The sequence below is a fragment of the Eucyclogobius newberryi genome, unplaced genomic scaffold (genome assembly GCF_026437365.1).
Source record: "Eucyclogobius newberryi isolate DKJ021-1_F unplaced genomic scaffold, fEucNew1.0.hap1 SCAF_13, whole genome shotgun sequence".
Classification (NCBI taxonomy): domain Eukaryota; kingdom Metazoa; phylum Chordata; class Actinopteri; order Gobiiformes; family Gobiidae; genus Eucyclogobius; species Eucyclogobius newberryi.
In genome coordinates this window covers 34,601,703-34,622,277 of record NW_027315757.1, presented here as the reverse complement: position 1 = coordinate 34,622,277, position 20,575 = coordinate 34,601,703, and the positions used below count along the sequence as shown (strand labels likewise).

The 20,575-nt window shown below is 38.9% G+C and overlaps 4 protein-coding genes and 1 non-coding gene across 5 annotated transcripts; 1 reads left to right on the top strand and 4 right to left on the bottom strand.

The window, feature by feature from the left end:
- Window positions 1-194: 194 nt before the first annotated feature.
- On the top strand, window positions 195-5,052 carry st13 (ST13 Hsp70 interacting protein). The gene is made up of 13 exons (XM_072443751.1): window positions 195-361; window positions 702-841; window positions 997-1,045; window positions 1,135-1,228; window positions 2,003-2,076; window positions 2,166-2,232; window positions 2,309-2,393; window positions 2,533-2,643; window positions 2,753-2,855; window positions 2,937-3,053; window positions 3,131-3,170; window positions 3,358-3,458; window positions 4,656-5,052. The coding sequence occupies exons 2-13, from the start codon at window positions 732-734 to the stop codon at window positions 4,788-4,790; spliced, it is 1,086 nt and encodes a 361-aa protein (XP_072299852.1). The 5' UTR covers window positions 195-361; window positions 702-731; the 3' UTR covers window positions 4,791-5,052.
- Window positions 5,053-5,518: 466 nt separating this feature from the next.
- rbx1 (ring-box 1, E3 ubiquitin protein ligase) lies at window positions 5,519-7,797 on the bottom strand. Its single transcript, XM_072442258.1, has 5 exons — window positions 7,684-7,797; window positions 6,244-6,322; window positions 6,100-6,170; window positions 5,755-5,840; window positions 5,519-5,684 (listed from the first exon to the last, which is right to left on the bottom strand). Exons 1-5 carry the CDS (start codon window positions 7,759-7,761, stop codon window positions 5,672-5,674), a joined length of 327 nt encoding a protein of 108 aa, XP_072298359.1. The 5' UTR covers window positions 7,762-7,797; the 3' UTR covers window positions 5,519-5,671.
- Window positions 7,798-7,947: 150 nt separating this feature from the next.
- On the bottom strand, window positions 7,948-8,019 carry trnaq-cug (transfer RNA glutamine (anticodon CUG)). Its single transcript has one exon. It is a non-coding gene; the product is annotated as a tRNA-Gln (tRNA).
- Window positions 8,020-8,889: 870 nt separating this feature from the next.
- chadla (chondroadherin-like a) lies at window positions 8,890-14,575 on the bottom strand. Its single transcript, XM_072443878.1, has 10 exons — window positions 14,426-14,575; window positions 14,168-14,362; window positions 13,931-14,086; window positions 13,713-13,858; window positions 13,400-13,638; window positions 11,546-11,793; window positions 10,496-10,832; window positions 10,061-10,413; window positions 9,704-9,870; window positions 8,890-9,205 (listed from the first exon to the last, which is right to left on the bottom strand). Exons 1-10 carry the CDS (start codon window positions 14,573-14,575, stop codon window positions 8,911-8,913), a joined length of 2,286 nt encoding a protein of 761 aa, XP_072299979.1. The 3' UTR covers window positions 8,890-8,910.
- A 576-nt stretch (window positions 14,576-15,151) lies between these two features.
- LOC140358718 (ran GTPase-activating protein 1-like) lies at window positions 15,152-20,558 on the bottom strand. The gene is made up of 16 exons (XM_072443749.1): window positions 20,468-20,558; window positions 19,313-19,431; window positions 19,120-19,247; window positions 18,968-19,027; window positions 18,700-18,879; window positions 18,477-18,611; window positions 18,229-18,387; window positions 18,043-18,156; window positions 17,773-17,872; window positions 17,597-17,681; window positions 16,612-16,774; window positions 16,394-16,510; window positions 16,212-16,317; window positions 16,031-16,119; window positions 15,830-15,951; window positions 15,152-15,517 (listed from the first exon to the last, which is right to left on the bottom strand). The coding sequence occupies exons 1-16, from the start codon at window positions 20,470-20,472 to the stop codon at window positions 15,436-15,438; spliced, it is 1,764 nt and encodes a 587-aa protein (XP_072299850.1). The 5' UTR covers window positions 20,473-20,558; the 3' UTR covers window positions 15,152-15,435.
- Between the last annotated feature and the right edge of the window lie 17 nt (window positions 20,559-20,575).

Here is a 20,575-nt window from a genome sequence, read left to right as displayed (position 1 = left end):
ACCTACATACATTTACTTTTGTGTTCACCATTTTTAATGTGTGTGGCTCAAATAACTTTATACTCTTTAAATTGTTTGGCACAAATAACTTTATACTCTTAGTATATCTTAAGTATGTATGTATTTTTATCAATTCATAATAGAACGCACGTCTCCATCCGGGCTCCGTAGGCTCAGGCCGGGAGCCTTTCATCCTAATCTCTGGGAAAGGTTTTATTCTCTTCCACGGTCTTTCACGACCACTCGCGTGAATGAGACACAGCAGTGACATCGTCCAAAGCTGCAGGAAGCTGCGTTGTGCACCAAAACATTGCGGATTTGCTCTACCGTTGGAGTATTCCCCTTGTTTATCACCTTTAAGGTGCGTAAATGTTTAAATATGGGCCTTGGAACCTTTAGTTCTTATCAAGTAAGGGCCGTGTGCAGCTAACGTTAACTTGGAGCTAAACGCTATCGTGCGTCACCTAAAACACACATGGGCTTTGACAGAAAGTTTTGTCAAAAACATAGGGTTGATTTGTTGTTGTTAGACATTGAACTTAAATCCTATTGAATGTTGGAAGGTGGTCGGATAGATTTATGAAGCTACTTCAACTGAACTAACAGCTAGCTAAACAAAATTGATTAGCATTGATTAGCTAGCTCAGGCTCTTGCGCGTACACAAGGCTCAACTGCTTCTTCGCATCTTTGTCGAACACAGCGCGTGGTCTCCCGCCTTTGACAGAGCAGCATGGACCCGCGGAAGATCAGTGAGCTGAAAGCTTTCGTGCTGATGTGCCAGTCCAACCCTGAGATGCTGCACCTTCCCGAGATGAGCTTCTTCCGGACCTGGGTGCAGAGGTGCGTGCTTTTGCGTCTCTTTTACGCCTAATATTGGAATTGGTCAAAGACAAATAGTGGTGTTTTCATTCATATCATATATTACTAGTCAACGCAACAATGTGCATATTTGATTTTTGGGGTTCTTTTCTTTGCTTATCTGAATTTAATTGCAGCATGGGTGCAAAAATACCTCCTCCACCAAAGATGGGAGATTCTTGCAAGGTAACATATTAACTAACTTTGACTTATTAAACTAGTATGTATTATTTACTTGGACTGGCTTATTCATTTCCCATCTCTCTGATCTGTAGGGAGGTTGCCCGTGTGGTCCACCTCCTGCAGCAGCAGCTTCTGCCCCTGAACCACAGCCATTTGCAGAGTCTGAGAGCGAGGAGAGTGAAATAGGTATCTTCTTTGTCATCTAGTATTTTCTCATGAATTGGTTGATGTGGTATATTCAGCATTTCCTTAAAGCAATCATACGGTAAGAAAGTTTTCAGAGGTAGTCATCTGGACACAATTTTCATCAATCAAGGTAAAATTCCAAGAGAAAGGAACAGTTTGTAACTTTCTGGAGGGGCCTGTCAGTCATTTATAAAAGAGAAAGTCTAGAGAGATTAAGCACCGTGGCCAGTGCAAGTGAAGCAATGCAATAAACTCAAAGAATTAAGTGTTTGGATTGATATATATAATGGTATATTTGTGGTTCTAATAATGCAGAGAACCCTTTCCTCTGAATTATGAAAATGTATATTCAGCCATAATTAATTTACCTAAATTAAAATGTTTTTCCCCTACATTATTATACTATAACTTGGGCATTAGATCAAAGTACACATATGAAAATGTCCAAAGTATTAAATAGAAAATTATAATTCAAAAGTCCAGTTCCCTATTAGTTGGTGTATATGTATGCACTTGCATGATTCCATGGAACTAGAAAGTTAAAACCATACTTCTGAACATTCTCCATGAAGAGATGCCATTCTCTTTAAGAAGCAACATTTCCATGGAAACAAGCAGGAGGAGGCCCCTCGAGGCCAAGTAGGAGTCAGGCTTGTGGAGTTCCAAGTTGCACAGAGGATGCATGTTTTTCAGTGCAACAACATCAAAAACAACATTAATTTATTTTTACATACTTGGACTTTATGCTCACATAACTTTCTTTTGCTTCATAAGAAATTGACGACGATGGAGTCATTGAGCCAGACAGCGAGGTGCCAGAGGATATGGAAGACTTGCAAGATATTGAGGTATTGCTTAAATCTTTACTGTATCAAAAAATATATGATTAAACTGGATTTCAAAAATGTTGTAAACATAAACTGTATGTAATTGTCAGGTCACAGATGAGATGATGGACTTGGCAAATGAAAAAAAGATGGAGGCCATTTCTGCTTTAGGAGAAGGTTTATCATTGATAGTCATAGATTTTATTTTATATTTTAAAAAATGTGTAATTTAAGTTCAATACTTTGTGTCTAGGTGACTTAAAGAAAGCTCTGACTCTGTTTACTGAGGCTATCCAGTTGAACCCTTGTCTTGCCATCCTGTATGCCAAGAGAGCAAGGTAATTCTGTTTTTTTTATTGAGCAATGTTAAATGTACTGTTTAACAAAAACAAACCTGCTTTTTCTATTCTTGGATAATTAATCAAGTTGGCATGCTTTATGGAAAAAAACTACCTATTTTTCTTCTTTTTAAACTAGTGTGTATATCAAGATGCAGAAACCAAATGCAGCCATAAGAGACTGTGACAGAGCAATCAAAATCAACCCAGACTCTGCACAACCTTACAAGTGGAGAGGAAAGGCTCATAGGTACAAAATATACTGTATAAAGCATTGATCATGTTGAATGCAGATGAATAGACTTGTGTAATGTACTTGACAAAAGGCTGATAACGTTGACTCAAACATGCACCTCTAGGCTGCTCGGTCACTGGGAGGAGGCTGCTAAAGACCTTGCCACTGCTTGCAAATTGGACTATGATGAAGAAGCCAGTGCTTTGCTGAAGGAAGTCCAGCCCAAGGTGTGTCCAACAAGTAATTCTTCAAAAAACTTTCACAAGTGTATTTTATGTTTGATCTTACTCTGCTTTTTATACTTTCAGGCTCATAAAATAATAGAGCACAGACGCAAATATGAGAGGAAAAGAGAGGAGAAGGAGATCAAGGAGAAGAAAGAGCGAATAAAGAAGGCAAGAGAAGAACAGGCTAAGGCTCAAAGGGTCAGTTTAAGTGCATAACATGTTAAACATTTAAAACATGTTTACCAATGTTGCTTAAATGTGTTGTCTGTGACTAGGAGGAGGAATCAAGAGAGTTTGGAGGTGGATTCTTCCCTGGTAAGTCTTTGCAAATGTATTTTTTTTATGTCGAGTTTTGTTTTTGTGTTTGAACAAAGGGTTACCTTTCACTTAAATCACAATGAAGGTGCTCCAACACCTTCATTGTGAGGTAACCCTTTCACTACAAACCCAGTTTTTCATTACTGGGGTTGTTTGTCCTTAAGAGTTTGCATTTATTTTACAGGAGGTCCAGCTGGATTTCCAGGTGGCGCTCCGCCTGGCATGCCTGGCATGTCCGGTTTTGCTGATCTCTTACAAGACCCTGAACTCCTCAATGCAATGAAGGTGACTGTACATCCAAGTTTTTGTGTCCAATATAAGTGAATTTAAATTTAAGTAATAATAATAATAAATCTTTTATTTATATAGCGCTTTTCAGGGACCCAAAGGCGCTTTGACATATACAAAAAGGGGGGGGTATTTACAGACAGGGGGTAACAGCACGTACAATACACAATAATCTACAGCTAAAATAAACAAGACAGAAGAAGTAGAAGGAAAATGATGGGGATGTAACAGGGGGATGAAGTGTAGTCAATGGGGTAGAGGAGGCTAGGGGAGGGGCAGGTCATAGGCTTTGGTGAAGAGGTATGTTTTTAGGTGGGATTTAAATGTTGTGAGTGAGTGAGGGAGAGTGGCGGACAGGTTGGGGGAGGGAGTTCCAGAGTCGGGGTGCTGCTCGGGAGAATGCTCTGTCACCAAAAGTAACACAGTTGGCCGAGTGGTTAGCTTACAGGTTATGCTCCTACATTTAACATGAAAACTGCTCCTAAACCATTCATCCATTCAAATAAGTGGCAGAATTATGTGCACAAGTGACAAAGTTTCATGGCTTTGCTTTTTTTTTGCATAATTTTTACCAGTGGAGCCATTTGTTTTGCTCCCTTTTTTTTTTTTTACGTTTACATATAAAGTGGAAACTGAAAGTAATAATGCCATACACTTGGACAGCACATTACAGGCTGGTCAAAGCCTCTCAAAGCACTACGCTGGTGTCATCGTTCTTTCAGAAGCGAGGCTGCCAATCAGCGCCTTCAGTCCCTCTGACCACCAACTATTGTCACTCGCACCACTTTCTTAGTAGACAATATGAGTTAAGTGTCTTGCCTAAGGAACAAACTACAGAACTTTGTCCAAGCAGGAATGGACCCTCTGCTCTTAATTGTTGAAGTGGTCTAACCGCTGAGCTACTGCAAGTCGTTACGCTTGTTTGCTAACGACAGTTGGATTTAAAATTCCTCAACGCGTGACTCTGGAACATCTTATTTAAGGAAGGAAAGATGATCAGTTCAACTGTGTGTTTGAGTTTGTTTTTAGATGTCAGGTATAAACTAAATATTTAGCAGTTGTATATTTTCCATAGACTAGCCGCTTTCACATTTTTTTGGTTTTGTTCTTCAAAGGGTTCACAATGATATGAATACCACTCTGGTTTGTGGCTATATGGTTAAATATCTGATTCTGTATTTTTTTCAACTACAGGACCCAGAGGTAATGGCTGCCTTCCAGGATGTCTCTGCAAATCCAGCTAACATTGCCAAATATCAAAACAACCCCAAAATAATGTCCCTTGTCAGCAAATTGAGTGCAAAATTTGGAGCATCACCACAACCATAAGAAAAATTAGGTTCTGGGGAGCATCAAGACTTTTCTACTATTAATCCACCAGACGGTGGATGGTGTTTTTCATTTGCTATAAGAACATGGCCCTAAGACTGAGGTTCAAAGTTGTAAAATTCAGTCCACTGGACCTATACTCAACCTAACCACTGGTTTAACCCAATTCTGAATGCAGACTTTCCATTCACATCATTCAAATGTTAAATAAATACAAGGTTTTCCATAGTTTGACTAACTCTAAAAAAAAACATTTTGCCACTTGTTAAACGTTAAATATTACTTTTGATGTCTGTTCCTGTTGGTAAATTGAGTCACAATAATAAAATGTTGCTTCAAACTATGTTGGTCCATGTTTTGACAAACAGTAAATGTAATGGTTATGCAATTTTTTTTATTAGCAATTTGTAGACTTATACAGGACGTACAAATGTATGTTCTCTATATGATTGACCATAGTTTATTTTCACAATAGTCCAAACTAAACAATTTCTTGGTCCAAATGTCAATCTCTTCTCGAGTTCAACTCATTCAAATTCACATGAACAAAAGACTGGTTTATTTCATTTGGTTGATCCTCTTCCTTGAATAGACTGTTGGCCCCCCAGGCTCTGAAAACTATTCTCTTCATAAAAAGGAATGTTGACAGATTATATTTAGGCAAGCAAAGTGTAGTCTGCCGCCATAATCTCATGTGATTTTAAATCAACCACTGTCAAGGGCCAATGTATGAAACAATGTTTTGTGTCTTACAATATTTTATTTTACAACTTATAAATGAAAAAACAGGGTTTGTTTAGAATAGCCAAGAATACAAATGAGTAGGGCAGGACATGCAGTTATTGACCATAAAAGGGAGATAAAGCTGTAGAATCATGGAGCTAATGTCCATATCTGTGAAAAAAAAAAAACATGATGCAGCTTTCGTTTCAAAATCAAAAAGACAAGTAAAAATAGTACATACTTCTGAAATTCCCACTCTCTGTTGTCTAAAGGGCAAACCTGTCTGGTTTTCAACCAGCGGGAAATGCAGTGGAAGTGGAAGGCATGCTGTGAAAACAAAACACATTAGATCTCTGTTCTCTTCTGCCCTCATGAAGGATTTTGATGCAAAGCATAATTGTGTTTTTGCCATATCCAAAACACCACAGAATTAGCAAATTAGGAATGTGTGTAGAAGTAGATTTAGTAATAATTGATTTCTGGAGAGGTAAATCTGAAACAGACTTGAATAAAACCTGCACAAGCACAGTATTGCACTCTCCAATAGTGACTGATAAGGTCATTGTTTATGACCGGCTGCACTTACATTGCAAACACCCCAAGCCACAGTGCACTCCTCAGATGTTGCAGATGCTTGATTAGCTTGACACTCAATACCTGAATAAAGATGATATGCAACATTGTTAAAAAAACAATAATCCACATACACTTTTAACTTTAGACAACTTACAGAGGTCCATAATGTGGTTCCTGCAGATGGCACAATTATCCACCACAATGTCCCAGGCCCACAGTGCCACTGCGTTCCACTGGTAAAACAAGATGATTTATCAACTCCATAGCAACATTTTACATCAAAATTGTTAACATGTTCAAAAAAACAACAGTTATACAATCCTTTTTCATCACTGAACAGTTTTTTTCCCCCATTAAGCAATCTTAAAACAATACTGAAGGTATCTGGATATTGTTGCCATGGTGGCAGCCATCTTGTGACAGTTAGTAAAATTCTAATTTATGACATTTATTTATGACAGGCCTGACATATGATAGAGCTTAGAGCTGTCCAGAAACCATCAATATGGCAATATATTGTGTTGGACTTCTTGGCAATATGCATGTAAATACAGAGATATGTAAAGGGTTATGTTTTGTATAATGAACCCTGAATCAGGATAGGTATTGTATTGTACTTGGCAATACCCAGTCCTCCTCGTCAAGATTTAGAAAATAATTACTCAGTTTGAAAATATAAAAAGTTAAATCAGGAAGTATTTCAAATAAAATTGCATACAAAAAATATTGATTTAATATTTAATTAGCACTAGTAGATTGACGGTTATAGCATTGCATGCAATGACAAAACTAATCTTCAGCGTAAATTCATAGTTTTCAACTTCTTGTTGCAACATTTTAAGGACTTCGCAGTTGTGTTTTAATGGCAGTTTGCAGCAACTGAAAAGGTGCATTTACTGCCACCTGCTGTAGTTGTACGTCTACGAAGTGTGCGTTTTACGCTATACCGTAAAAAAGGAGAGAAAGAGCTGAAAATACATATTTGTTTTATCACAATCGCTATGGCAACGGTCGTAGATGCCATAGGGATTGGCATCTAACCCGATGATACAAGTACCACAGATGATGGTGCTTCTGGTGGTCCTTTGCCATTGAATATAATCAGATACTACTTGTATGCATTCTTTACAAATGCTTTCAAATATAGTACATATGTAGGTCTATTTTAGTCTCGTTTTAGCCTTTATACTCAGTGATACTTGGGAGGCCAAGTCTAACAACGTGTTACTTGACACTAAAATACCTCATAATCGTTGAGGCTCCCGCTGGTCACCACATTATTAAATGCACAATCGTTCTCCTTCAGTACATTTTATAACAACCATCAAGTGATACATTAACAATATTGCACTGGAATATTCCACAATATAAATTATTTCCCTAATCTTCATGAAGTGCGCACTCATGCTACACTATGCTAGTCTATGAGCGCCGAGGATCATCCGGCAGGAGCTATATGCTAACTGCTAACAGCTAACAGCCGGTAGCGAGCAGCAAGTACCTTTACGAGCGTTTAACCTTCTTTCAAATGTAAATGAAGATATAAGAGCCACACAACAAAATCACATAGGAACAAAAACGAGCAAATTTATACCTTTTTGACCTCGAATCTTTTCTTACTGGACCCACTGTTCGTCCCACTAGGAGTATCAACATCCATAGCTGCTGCCATCTTGTCTGAGCGCGTGACGTATTCAAGTAACCCGGAAAAAGAATTACGCAGTGAAAAGAGATGACCCAGTTTTTTGTTTAATCTTGTCCAAAAGAACAACGCGTTTTATCGCTTAATTTAAAACAGTTTGAAACAGTTTCCAACTTTACACCTTTGTAGAGAAACAACAACCAAAAAGTAAAAGTTAGGTTCCACCGAGATTTGAACTCGGATCGCTGGATTCAGAGTCCAGAGTGCTAACCATTACACCATGGAACCCCATCTGCGGACTCGACGCAGTATCTGTGGTCTTAAAGATACATATATACATACACATAAGATAAGATAAGATAAGATATTCCTTTATTGTCCCTCAACGATTATGAGGTATTTTAGTGTCAAGTACCACGTTGTTAGACTTGGCCTCCCAAGTATCGCATACACATACACATTCATACAAAGTGTTCCAAATCATATAATATATTGGCACCTGTAATTATTTGTGTTCAAATTTGGTCTGAAATTCAACTTAGTCAATTTTGGTTTATATTTCAACAACTAAACTATTTTTTATTCAAACCTTTTGGTATTTTTGTTTAATGTTATAAAATTCACTGAATTGTATTGTTCTATTTTTTATTCACCACTCCTAACATTAACTTTGGATGTCAAATCTTAAATCTAAGTTATAGTGACTTTTTTATAGTGAATATTTGTGGAGCCAAAACTTTAAAAACTAAGTTCCCAACTTACTAACCCTTAAGAGTGTTTTTATAAGAGTTTTGTTTATAAGAGTTCTTCTATTAAGAGTGTTTTTTAAACTTCCTATAAGTTATTTGTTGTAGTTAGTTGTTTACTAGTTGGGAACTTACGAAATCTAGTTTTGGATGTTTTGTTGTAGAGGAAATAAAACTATATTTACTTGGTAAATTTGATGACAATATAGTAAATTGTGGTAGTGAACGTTATAGTAAGCATAAGAAATTCACCACCTGTCACATAAAACTTCTTAGGTAAAATTTAAAGGTGCCCTTTATAGTGTGGATATGTTCAAATTCGTCTTGAAAAATATATATGTTTCAACATTTTGGCCATCAGAAATGACCATCATAGAATGACCCACAACAGAAAAGTTATCCAAGCATTTATTTGATAATTACGCCAGAAACATTACAGTGTCTTCTTCGCTGTTTTCACCAAGTTGTTGCTCTGTTTCACTTTAGATTTTGTTGTCGAAGATTTCTTTGTTTTCTTTGATGTCTTTGTTGGTTCTTTTTGTGATCTGGTTTTGTCTTTCTTTGTCTTTGAAGGTTTTGATGACAGAGTCTTTGACTTAGAAGCTGGAAGAGATTTGCTTATTTTTGGACAGGACTTAAATAGAAGAACATCTCTGATCTTAAGACCTTTATGCTCTGGGGGACTTCCACATGTGGCACTGATCTCCAAACTCACACTGCCAAGCCACCTAGGTAGATCCAAGAGAATAAATTGAAACAATATACAGAAATAATAATAATAATAATAACTTTTATTTATATAGCGCTTTTCAGTGACCCAAAGACGCTGAACATATTTAAAAAAGGGGGGGGTATTTACAGACAGGGGGGGACAACACGTACAGAACACATTAATATACAGATAAAATGAACAAGACAGAAGAAGTAGAGAGAAAAAGATGGGGATGTAACAGGGGGTAGAAGTGTAGGCAATGGGGTAGAGGAGGCTAGGGGTAGGGGAGGTCATAGGCTTGGGTGAAGAGGTCATGTTTTTAGGCGGGATTTGAATGTTGTGAGTGAGGGAGAGTGGCGGACAGGTCGGGGGAGGGAGTTCCAGAGTCGGGGTGCTGTTCGGGAGAATGCTCTGTCGCCAAAAGTTTTGAGTCGGGATATTGGTGCAGTCAGGGTGAGAGAGGAGGAGGATCGGAGAGCTCGGGAGGGGCTGATTATGTCACAGATGAACTGACCTGTACAAAGGAAGCTGAGCGCAGTCACAGAGAAGAGGGATGTCGTGTAGATCGACAAGCTCAAGACCAGAGAGCGGGCGCAGGTCAGGAAGCACCTCCAGTGAGTTTCCTCTCAATGACAGAGCCCGCAGCTCTGGGCCTAGACCTGACAGAGCCTCACTGGACATCTGGGGGGAAAGTAACACCTACATTATTTTCCTGTAGTTTTTATGTAGTGATGTGAGTTTTCTCTCTTATTCTGTTCATGTTGTATTACAATTTGCTGCTGAAATTACCAATTTAATCAACATTTTAAAGCTCCCTTATTGTTATGACATCACATGAACACAGCCTATTATTTCCAGATAGTGTTTTTACCTTCTCTGTGCCCATCTTATTCATTTGAAGTTTCCTGAGGGTACGGGAGACCGGCTGAAATGCATTTGGACCGACCCACTTAATTGAGTTGTGGGAAAGATTGAGCTCCTCCAGTCGACTGGCCCTCGACAGACCCTGTGTGGGCACCTCTTCCAGCTGGTTCATGTCAATGTGCAGTATAGCAAGGAGTTTGGAGTCAAGGGCATCTTTAGCTACAGCTGTTATGGTGTTGTTGGTCAAGTAGAGTTCTCTGAGATTTGGAGCGGCAGATGACAATAAGCCAGAGGGTTCCACTTTTGAGATGGCGTTGCGTTCTAAATGGAGGACGAACAAATGTGGAACTTGTGCCAGAGCTGCAAAAAAAACAAAATCACCTATATATACACCTACATATACCTATATACGCACACACACGCACATCACATCACATATCACCTGTTCCGGGAAACTGCAGCAGTCTGTTCCCTTCCAGGTGAAGGTATGTCAGCTGTGGAGCTCCCTTAAACGCCTCAGGATCAAGTGATGTCAGCTCATTGTCAGACATATAGAGATAAAGTAGTTTTCTCATTCCACTGAAGGCCCCACCTTGAATCTCATGGATTTTGCAGAGGTCAAGATGAAGAGAAATGACATTGCCGGCTGCTTTGAAGCTGTTTATCGGGAGGTAGTGGAAGTGGTTGTTGCGCAGATCCAGTAACTGTGTGGTATTAGGGAAACCTTTGGGAACTTTGGTGTGACCTCTGCCCTCACAGGTCGCATGTTGACCCTCAACCTGAAGAATGCAATGTATGTTATTTTTGAATAATTTATCCCAGATATTTATGAAATATCAATTTAAATATAAAAATTCAGATCACTTATAATTAGCTATGCCACAAATAAAGTAATTGTGAAGTATGAAAAGATCCATATGAAGCAATACTATTATAGAATAAAATTTTAAAACAAAATGCGGATATCAAATATATACAAACACATATACACAATACAACTATGAATATCTGTAGGCCATTGGGGGAAACACATTGTATATGATATAAAATTATAGATAATTCATTATTATGCAAGTAAGTAAAAAATAAAATTGATTTGATTTGAAGTCCATTTGGAATGTTTATAATGAATATTACCGGTAATATAATTGCAACATACGTAGAGCCACTGTGTTACTAACCAGTTTGAATTGTTTAAGTATTCACATAAAAAAATATAATGTGTATAGAATAAGATAAATTGATAACTCCTTATTAAACTCCTGATTTCAATTACAACAAATGGTCTTATAGTCCAGAAAATAAAGCCAATAAAAATGTAGATATGATTAGTTAATATTCCCAGGGGGGAAAAAGACCCAAAACCCCCGAACCTTCTGGTCATGTGACACCAGTGCACATCCTTTTATCATTCTGACCTGATCAACTTAGACTTTGAATGTCATTGCCCAAATGTATGTTTTTTTCATTTGCATGAAATGAAGTTCCTTACGTCACAGCCACAGTTTTCAGGACAATCAACTTTTTCCTGAGGTGTCTTTGTTGGTTGTGTGTCATCTTTCTCATTCTCCTCTTTGAGCGTCTCCCCTCGGCGACAGCGCAGATCAAAAACAGTCATTTTCTGCAGAAGTTCATCTGAGAGGTGACCTGGCCCTGTGCACGATCCTGAGAGCTTCACAGCATTCTTCTGTGCCCACTGCCTCAGCGGTCGCAAGAAGCAGTTGCAGTACACAGGGTTTCCTTTGAAATAAATATGTAAAACTCATTAGAGATCGGCCGATATATAACACAAAGTGAATTATCACACAATTATCCACAGATTTCTCCGCTGTGCTCTCGTCTCATGCACGTACAAGTTTTGTGTTGTGTTTTCATAGCGAGTAAACGGACTATTACATAATGCTTTTGACTTGTTTCTCCTGAGATGGTCTGAGAAGATGTGAAGCTGCCTTTTTCAGAGTGTTGTATACTGTTAAATTAATTAACATTATGAGAAAAATATATATAATAAGAATAGGGATAGTTTAAAACAAATAATGAAATGTATAAACTTGTCTTTACCATTTTACTGCCTAGTTAGTCTTCTCTTTGAAAGGGAAACATTGTTCAAGCTGCTTGGCATGTTCAACCTAAAAAGAAACACTCTTATTTCCAGCCAAATCAATCATCCTGGGATAAATCAGTAAGTTTGTTCCTCTGACACAATTATGCATGTGGCAGACACCCCTAAACTGGCCTCAGAACTATTAAACATTTAGTCGGCATGTCAAAGTGGCTTCATGACAACTGTTAAACTTTAAACTAAAAGTGTGTCAATGTGTTTCGCTCTGAAGAAAAAATACATCGAATGAATTTAAGGTCCAAATTGATCCACATGAGATAGAGAAGGTGAACAATTTTAAGTATCTGCAGGTTGTTTAAATTATAAATAAAATAATATAATATAAATAATATAAAGAAAAACAAGTCTTTACTGTTTTCTTATGATTCGATCATGTATATCTACCCAAGCTGCACAAGTATATATATAAAAGTATATATTTATATGCATGAAATGATTTTGATCTCACATATCATATTGTGCCATTCTGGGGCCGTTAGTGTCACTGCATTAGCAGAGACACTATTTTATCAAAACCAATGAAGTGACATAACTGCGGCATTATTAAAACATATAAATTGATGACGTTTGATGTTGTAATGTATGAAATATAATAATGAACGTCAAAAACGCTGCGTGAATAAGTGAAAAAGAGCTGGACGGCTCTGGGTCCGTCAGCGTTTTCAGTGAAAGCTTCACACTTTTGGAACTCTTTGAAGCAGGAGCTTAAGTCACAATCGGACACACTTTTCTCCACAAAACTGAAATGCTGCCTTAAAGATACAAAATAAATTGAAAGAAAATCAAGTGTGAACATTAGCCCAGAAGTCTTATGAACATGACATCGGTGGTGGAAATGTTTAATTGTACTGTCCCAAAAAAACAACTTACAAAAAAAATACTCTGAAACATTAAAACAACCATTTTAATAGGATTAATTTATATGGAAACCGCCTTGACTTTTTAAACAACTTTATTCCAAGACCCTAATTAGAGTGAGCTTTGAAAGAGGAATTGTCCAAACTGGTGTCGATCAGACTTTACTCCTCCTTATATTTACCAATGAAAATGTAAAATCAGATTTTCCTCTAATTATGAGTGGTCATGTGTAACTTGGCTGGTGGCTCCACCTGATTGTTTTCATGGAGCTATAGATAAATTAAATGAAAAATCATGGCACATTGATTTATAAAGCAAGCTTTATAAATCCTTTTATAAAATGAGTCTCGTCAAACAGAACCCGACCTGTGAGGTTGAGGCTGACCAGCTGCTTAGGCCCCGACAGTGGCTCCAGGTAACGGAGCTGATTGTAGCTGACATCCAAATGGGACACAGATGGAGCGTTGGACAGTGCCTGATCTGAGACGTCCTGCAGAGACATGTGGTCCAGATAGAGGTGTGTGAGCTTGGCCATGGAGACTGCCTCCTCTCCGAGGTAGATCATAGGGTTGTGGTTCATGTCCAGACGAGTGACCTCAGAGAGTCTGTGAGGAAGAATGAGGACATAAAGCTTTAGAAATACACATTTAAATGAAACTCCCCTTTTATACAAGACTACCTGGTCATGGTCTGAGTCGGGAAAAACTGCAGCTCATTGTGGTCCAAACTTAGGCGAGTGAGTGTGAACAGACCAGCAAAAGCCTCTGGTGCCAGGTTGTTCAATGAATTATAGCTAAGACGCAGCCATTTTATATTGTGGAGACCCTGTATGAATAAGGAAATACTTTATGTATTTATATTGTAGGAATTCTTAATTGAAATTCAAACAAAAAATACCTGAAAAGCCATGTTGGGTATGTAAACCAGTTGATTGTGAGTAAGTGCCAACAAGTTGAGGATGCCGAGCTGGGTGAAGGCCCCTGGTTGGATTTCTTCTATGCGATTATGATGTAGATTCAGCTCCTTTAAGGCTGAAAGTCCATCAAAGGACTCCTGAGGGTAATAGATGAGAAAGAAAATAGTAATACAAAATACAAAAATACAAAAACCATGGTGGGCTTAACCTGGCATTGCCTGATATAAGATGTCAATGTTGTTGTAGGCCAGGTTTAAGGAGACAAGACGACCCAGGGCCCTAAAAGCGCCCTCCATGACTTTTTCCATTTTACAGCTTTGAAGGTTTAAATGGGTAAGGTATGGTGTTTGTACAAAGCTCCCTTTAGGAAGTGTCTTCATGTTGTTGTTCCTCAAGTCTAGTTTCACAGTTATCTGGTTCAATAAAGAAGAATGGTGATTATATAAGCAGGAATATATATATTTTAAAAGAATTACCTCATCTACAGTTGGGGGAACCGCTGTTAAATTCTTGCTAGCACAGGTGACGGTGAGTTTGGTTGTGTCACAGCTGCACATTCTGGGACATTTTCCAGCCTTGACCGGTTTGAATGTCAAAAGTATGACCACAGCAACAAGTAAGTTCATCTGTGCCATTAAAAGTCTAATATTAGGAGAGTAACATTATAGGTATTATCACATTGTAGTCAGCAAACATAATATAAAAGCAACAAAAAGAGGCTGGCTTACCTTATGGATTTGTGACATTAGATATTAGACTCTGTAAAAGCCAGATCCAGTTCTCTGCAACCGTTTCCTCCAAGTGCCTCCACCAATACTGAGGTCCTGAAGCCACAAACAAGGCTTTGATACATTCTTCTCCAGTGACCCCTGACTCTACCGCTCTCACTGCAAATTAACACCTCAGCTTTACATTTTCTGTTTGAGACAGTGAACGACAGAGCAGAACAAAAACCTTTTTATAGCAGTAAAGCTGCGCTGCATATTAAAAAAAACCCTAGTACATGCATTATGAGGCATTCAGCATCAGTGACCAGTGCAAATGTTTTTGGCACATTCATTGATTGGTCCAAAGCCAAAAGCTTTCTTGTATTTACTGATTAAGCAATAAAGTGTTGGATTGGTGAATTTCTTATTCAAAATATATCAAATCAATGAAAAAAGAGAAATCACTTTATTATAAACGAGATCATTTCTTATTATTTTGTAAACAATTTCATCCTTCCTTTTCATCATAATATAATACAATGCCCTACTACTTTAATATATTTTACATAAATGTTTGTTGTGTATAATTAACAATGATAGAAAAGGTAAATAGAACACTTCACTGTAAATGCAGCCAGACGTCTCCAGAATACAGAGGAGTAAAAAGTTGACAACATCATTTAACAATCATGACATCCATGTTGAAACTTGAAGCGTGTTTCTTCTTTCCAAACAAATGCTCACTATCGCAGTTCATCAAAGTCAATGTGTGTCTGTCCTCAGCTCGGAGACTTCAAACTGTGCAGAGTTGACTGAAGGAGAGTTCTAGCATTCCCACACGAGTCCAGAGCTTTGTCGTTTCTAAAATTGACCAACACAAATATATTTAGTGTACAATCAGTCACCCAAGTTAACTTTGCATAGCCGAGGTTGGATTAATTGGGGTCCTCTATAACATTTCAATGTACAGTGCAAACAGGAAACCTTTATAGAAAAGATCTAGCAGTTGAAATGATTGGACACTATCCTAAGTGCAGAGACGAGGTCGCTCTTCAGAAAAGACTTGTGGGTGAGCAACCTTACAACTAATACTAGCTATACATACCAGTAATACAGGTGGCACAACAAAGATAATGTTATACCTGAGCGCTTTCTGTTGATTCACGTCCTTACCGGGACATGAAGGCCTCAAGCACCGCTACATTTTCTTTTGGGAAGTAATCTTGTTGAACAACATGTTCTAAGGTTTGAAGGTGTCCTGGAACCACAACAACGGGCTTGACTTTGTCCTCGCTCTTAAGGAGACAAAAGCACAAGTGAGTTAAAAGCACAAACTATCAGATATAAATGTTTTGTGTGAAATTAGGCTGATACCTTGATCAGTCCAAACAGAATTAACAGAGATGATACAAAGCTGAATCCCTGGAAGGAAGGCGTGGAATAAGCTTTCTTAAGAAGAGCATCTGTAAGCAGAAGAGCATTTATGTTGGTGCAGCCAGTACAATCAGCAACTGTAAAAAGACAATTCTACATGGACTGTTGCCAACGGTCTTACCAATACTATCCAAAACAGCATCCTTCACTTCCTGATTGTCGTCCTTGTAAACAGAAGAGATCTTTAGGAAGGCTTCTGCAGTTTTCATAGTATCGGTCACATCCACCTATAAACACAATGAGAATATATTATGATGTATATTATGATTAAACCTAGTAACAGTAGGCTGCTCCCTAGTTTACCCGCTGTTCAATGAGATAGGCCCTTCTGTCTCCGAGTTTGAGGAGTTTATCAGGTGAAGGGAAGCTAAGGAAGGAGGACACGTCTGGAGGCTTTGGGGCGGAGCTCGGTGTGGAAAACTATGGACAGAGGACAAGGACAGAGGACAAGGACAGAGGGTTAAAAAAAATCTGTCATTTATTGCTAGGTATTATACAAGAGATTTGGAGTTTTAGCTAACCTTATCTTCTTCTTCCTCCTCCTCCTCATCCTCATCCTCACCACCACCATCCTCCTCTTCCTCCTCCTCTTCTTCTTCCTCAATTTCTTCTTCATCCACATCTTCGTCATCTTCATCATCTTCCTCGTCATCGTCATCATCTTCAGGCTCACCTTCATCATCACTAAGAGGAGAAAACAAAATAAACTTATAAAAGGTTAATCCTGCGAGTCATGTCTGTACGAGTGACCCTGCACTGTCCTGCCTTTGAGGCTCGGCACAAACACATATGAAGCTAGCCATTTTCCTCTACTGAAGTGGCCAGCAGCAGATAATATGCTCTGCAGTTTTTGATGGGGTGGGAGCGGGCAGTCAGACCTAATCACCTCGGGTCTGACAGGGAAGCAGGCCCGCGCAGAGTGGTCAGACTCTGTGTGCAGTGTGAAAAACAGCGGTGCATGCGCCTGCACGGCGCTAGCTGCCGCGAAGAGACGCAAGGAAGAGAAAAGTTCTGTCCAGCGTCAGGTAGATGTATTATCACGCTACAAGGCTTCGAACCATGTGAGTAGAACAGAGCAATGCTGGTGAATTAATGTGCTGAGTGGAGGGCGTGACCTCAGCCAACTACGAGCAGTTTGGTGTAGCCTACATTTGTCCCTCTGAACAGTTTCAAGTTCTTATGCATTATAACGGTGACATTATCAGAGGCTATCTCTGCACAAAGAGGTAGTCAGTAGTAGAGTATTTAAAAACAAAGCAAAAAAAAACTCGGGGACCCATCTGGACCCGCAAGGACGTCACGGGATAGAGCGGTCAGAGCAGCTTCAGGATCGGGCAGGAGGGCAAAAAACTTTTCTATCTCTGCATCCAATTGTATTTCATACAGGTGAATAGAAATGTGACTGCAATAAAAATATTAAACTCTTAAAGAACACAAAAACATAGTGAAAGACCACTTCAAACCTTTTCAAGAAGTAGAGGTAGAGTGGTCTTTCAGTTTTTATACCTCAGTGATCCTAAAAGTCGCCCCATGTTCATTTCTTCCATGACGTCCTGTACAGCTTTGCATCCATTTTCTCCGAGGCAGTTTCCTTGAAACCAGACACACAAACTCAGAATTGCCAAATAAAAATAAATAAGAGAAGAGAACAGGTGATGGAACTGTGTCAGACACGCAGATACCATTGAGATCGAGTTTCTCCAGTGTGTCTTTGTGTTTGACTGCTTGTGTGACTTTCAGAGCTGCCTCGTCTGTGATTTCACAGAAGGACAGATTGAGTTCCTGTTCAATAAACCGGGAAAAAACTGTTAAAGTAAAATATGAAAACATTTAGCAACCAAAAAGATTTCATAATAATAAACAGTATTCTGTACAATATTTGATGTACTTGTGATCTTTTTGAAATGTTATTAAGAAACAAGAGTGAACAGTTTAACTGTATTATTCCTCACCTTAAGAATTGGAAGTCCTTCTGAAACGGTTTCTGCAATTGCAATAGCTCCTGCCGGACGCACTAGACAATCCCCGAAGTTTATCACCTGAATGTTGCTTATGTGTTTGAGAGCCTGTGAAAGAGTCCCATGTTGACAAAAGAACATATGACATCACAATGTAACATCAGTTAAAACTCCATTTACCTGTGCCATAGCAATGCCTCCTTTGTCAGTGAAGGTGTTGTCGTTTAGATTGAGGATGCGTAGATTTGGATTGTGCTGCACAGCTTTAGCCAAGGCTGTTACACCGGGATGGTTAATGCCATTCTGGGGCATGTGAATCTCCTCCAAACTCCCCATTAACTGAGTGGAAAATATGTTACGTGCTTTTAGTTAAGTGAACTAAATGTTGGAAAAAGTAACTAACAGAAACGGATGTTAAAATCCCGAACCTGAAAAGCTTGAGCAAGGGCAATTGCACCATCATTCTCTAACCGGTTGCGACCTGCGACAAACACCTTCAAGCTGAGTGGGCCGCCCTCAGCACTGGAGGTTTTGTGGCAATAAATCAACGAAGCAGCCAAGATCTAAAATACCATCATCAAGAAGCACTTTCTTAATAGATACAAAATATATTTTTAAATGTATTTTAAAAAATTACTTTTAATCATTTACTTTTCCTCCACCAATGCCCATTCCACAATTATTCAATCGTAGCTCCTGCAACGTGTGACAGGCACTACTCTTGAGCAGCTTTTCAATTCCTTTCACTCCATCAGGTCCAAAGGCATTGTCACTAAGGTCTATAACAGTCAGCCTGGCTGCTGCCAACATCAACGCATCGCCCAGAGAATTCTGTGAAAACAAAAAACATAAACAGAGCATTAAATTAGACATTAGCTTATTTTTTTATTTCAATTTTTTAAGTTTTTCCGCTCTTTACCAAAGCAGGTGGAATCTCAGAACGGAGTCGGCCAGTGAACATGTCACTCCAGTAGCATTGCTGAAAGAAACAATATTGAATGTGGTAATTAATTTATGTTAAACTATTATTTACACACAAAAACATGCCAAGTCTTAAACCTTAATACAAACCTTAAATGTGCTTTTTGTTTCCAGAGCTTTGGCAATGGCTTGTGCCGCTTCCACACCAAAAGTGTTCCCCTCCAGGCGCAGGGCTCGTAAACCCTCAAAGTCCTGGATCTCTTTCACAATCTCCTCCACTACACAACATGTCTCACAGTGAGCAACACAGCCAAACTTGTAAAGATAAATAGTACCGCCATACCCGACTTTGCATCATCTAACTTCCGACCCTGGCCTTTATAGCTCAGTTCTCCTTCCTCGACTCCAGCCTTGGCCAGAGAGTCTGCGAGTTGTGCAACAATATCTGTCGCCATGGTTGCGCTGGGGAGAAAGGAGTAGAAGATGTTAATAATTCATTTTAAAAAATAGGGGGAAAAAAGCTTATCTATAGGTATTTGTCTGCGAGTTAAAATCTGTGACAGGTTCTCTTGTTTTTTCTAATTATGACTTATAACGACTTAGTTTGGTGGTATAGAACCTGTGGTAAATATTTAACATAGTTTTACATCAAGTGAAGTTGCAGATCATGACGAAATTATGAAAAAATAAAACAGGAATCAATAACAGGAAGTAGCCCTGAGTTCTAAAAGTAATCCCCCTTTCAATGTCACTGTGTCACTGCAAGTCTGGCGGTAATGCAACACTCGCCACAAACCGCCATAATAAAACAACAACAACACTGCAGGGAGGACGTCACAAGGACTGGATGGGATTGCAGTTTTCTTACGTGACCAAACATTTTACCAACTACATGTAGTAATGTCCAGCACTGATCCAAAAGCTAAATGTTCGTTACCATAGAAATCCGCCTGTTTGTCGCAGGTGAATACACTTAACTTATAACTCTATGGAGTCAGAATACTTATGTATGAATGCAGAGTTTAGCATTTGACATTTGAAGTCTCTGGTTTAACATTAAAATGAAAATGCTACTGATGTGCGATGTCACAATCCCGAGATCATGACAGGACAACGTAATAATAAAGTTGCACATTTGAGCCTCTCTCTCCACATGGCGATCACTGTAGCGACAGAGCCGAATGCTGTGGGTATCAAAATCATTCCTTAATCCAACTATTAAAATGTGAGTATTGGGTTCAATATTTATTAAACGTTAATGAATAACAAACGTCATGGACTATTAATGACACCTTTTTGTTCAGGGTTTATCTCGCTAATATTAGCCGCGGCACATGAGTGCGCGTATTTGGCCTGTCCACACTGGGCTAAACTCGATCACAGGGTTAGCTCTTAGCACCCTTCACCCACATGCTTATGCTGGCTTGTTTCTATCTGAAACCCTCGCAACACAGTTCAGAACCCGAAACAATAATCTGTTCAGTTTATTCAACATTACCTCATACAGCAAATATAGCGAAATATACACGAGTGGCCCTCCCGCTCATTCAAAACCAAATACAGCAGCACGGCTCAAGGACCTCAGACCAAGTAAGTCAAGGGAATT

Bases quoted from the DNA above. Each gene is read 5' to 3' on its own strand.
- rbx1 (XM_072442258.1), bottom strand. From the start codon at position 7,761: ATGGCAGCAGCTATGGATGTTGATACTCCTAGTGGGACGAACAGTGGG. The intron at 6,323-7,683 runs GTATAAATTTGC...TTGTTTTACCAG, and splicing joins AAAGATTCGAGGTCAAAAAG to TGGAACGCAGTGGCACTGTG. The intron at 6,171-6,243 runs GTAAGTTGTCTA...ATCTTTATTCAG, and splicing joins GAACCACATTATGGACCTCT to GTATTGAGTGTCAAGCTAAT.
- chadla (XM_072443878.1), bottom strand. From the start codon at position 14,575: ATGAACTTACTTGTTGCTGTGGTCATACTTTTGACATTCAAACCGGTC. The intron at 14,363-14,425 runs GTAATTCTTTTA...TTATTGAACCAG, and splicing joins TTCCCCCAACTGTAGATGAG to ATAACTGTGAAACTAGACTT. The intron at 13,639-13,712 runs GTAGTCTTGTAT...TCTTCCTCACAG, and splicing joins CCGACTCAGACCATGACCAG to ACTCTCTGAGGTCACTCGTC.
- st13 (XM_072443751.1), top strand. From the start codon at position 732: ATGGACCCGCGGAAGATCAGTGAGCTGAAAGCTTTCGTGCTGATGTGC. The intron at 2,644-2,752 runs GTACAAAATATA...ATGCACCTCTAG, and splicing joins TGGAGAGGAAAGGCTCATAG to GCTGCTCGGTCACTGGGAGG. The intron at 3,054-3,130 runs GTCAGTTTAAGT...GTCTGTGACTAG, and splicing joins AACAGGCTAAGGCTCAAAGG to GAGGAGGAATCAAGAGAGTT.
- LOC140358718 (XM_072443749.1), bottom strand. The intron at 19,028-19,119 runs GTTTGTATTAAG...TGTTTCTTTCAG, and splicing joins AAACAAAAAGCACATTTAAG to CAATGCTACTGGAGTGACAT. The intron at 18,157-18,228 runs GTAAATGGAGTT...ACTCTTTCACAG, and splicing joins GAGGCATTGCTATGGCACAG to GCTCTCAAACACATAAGCAA.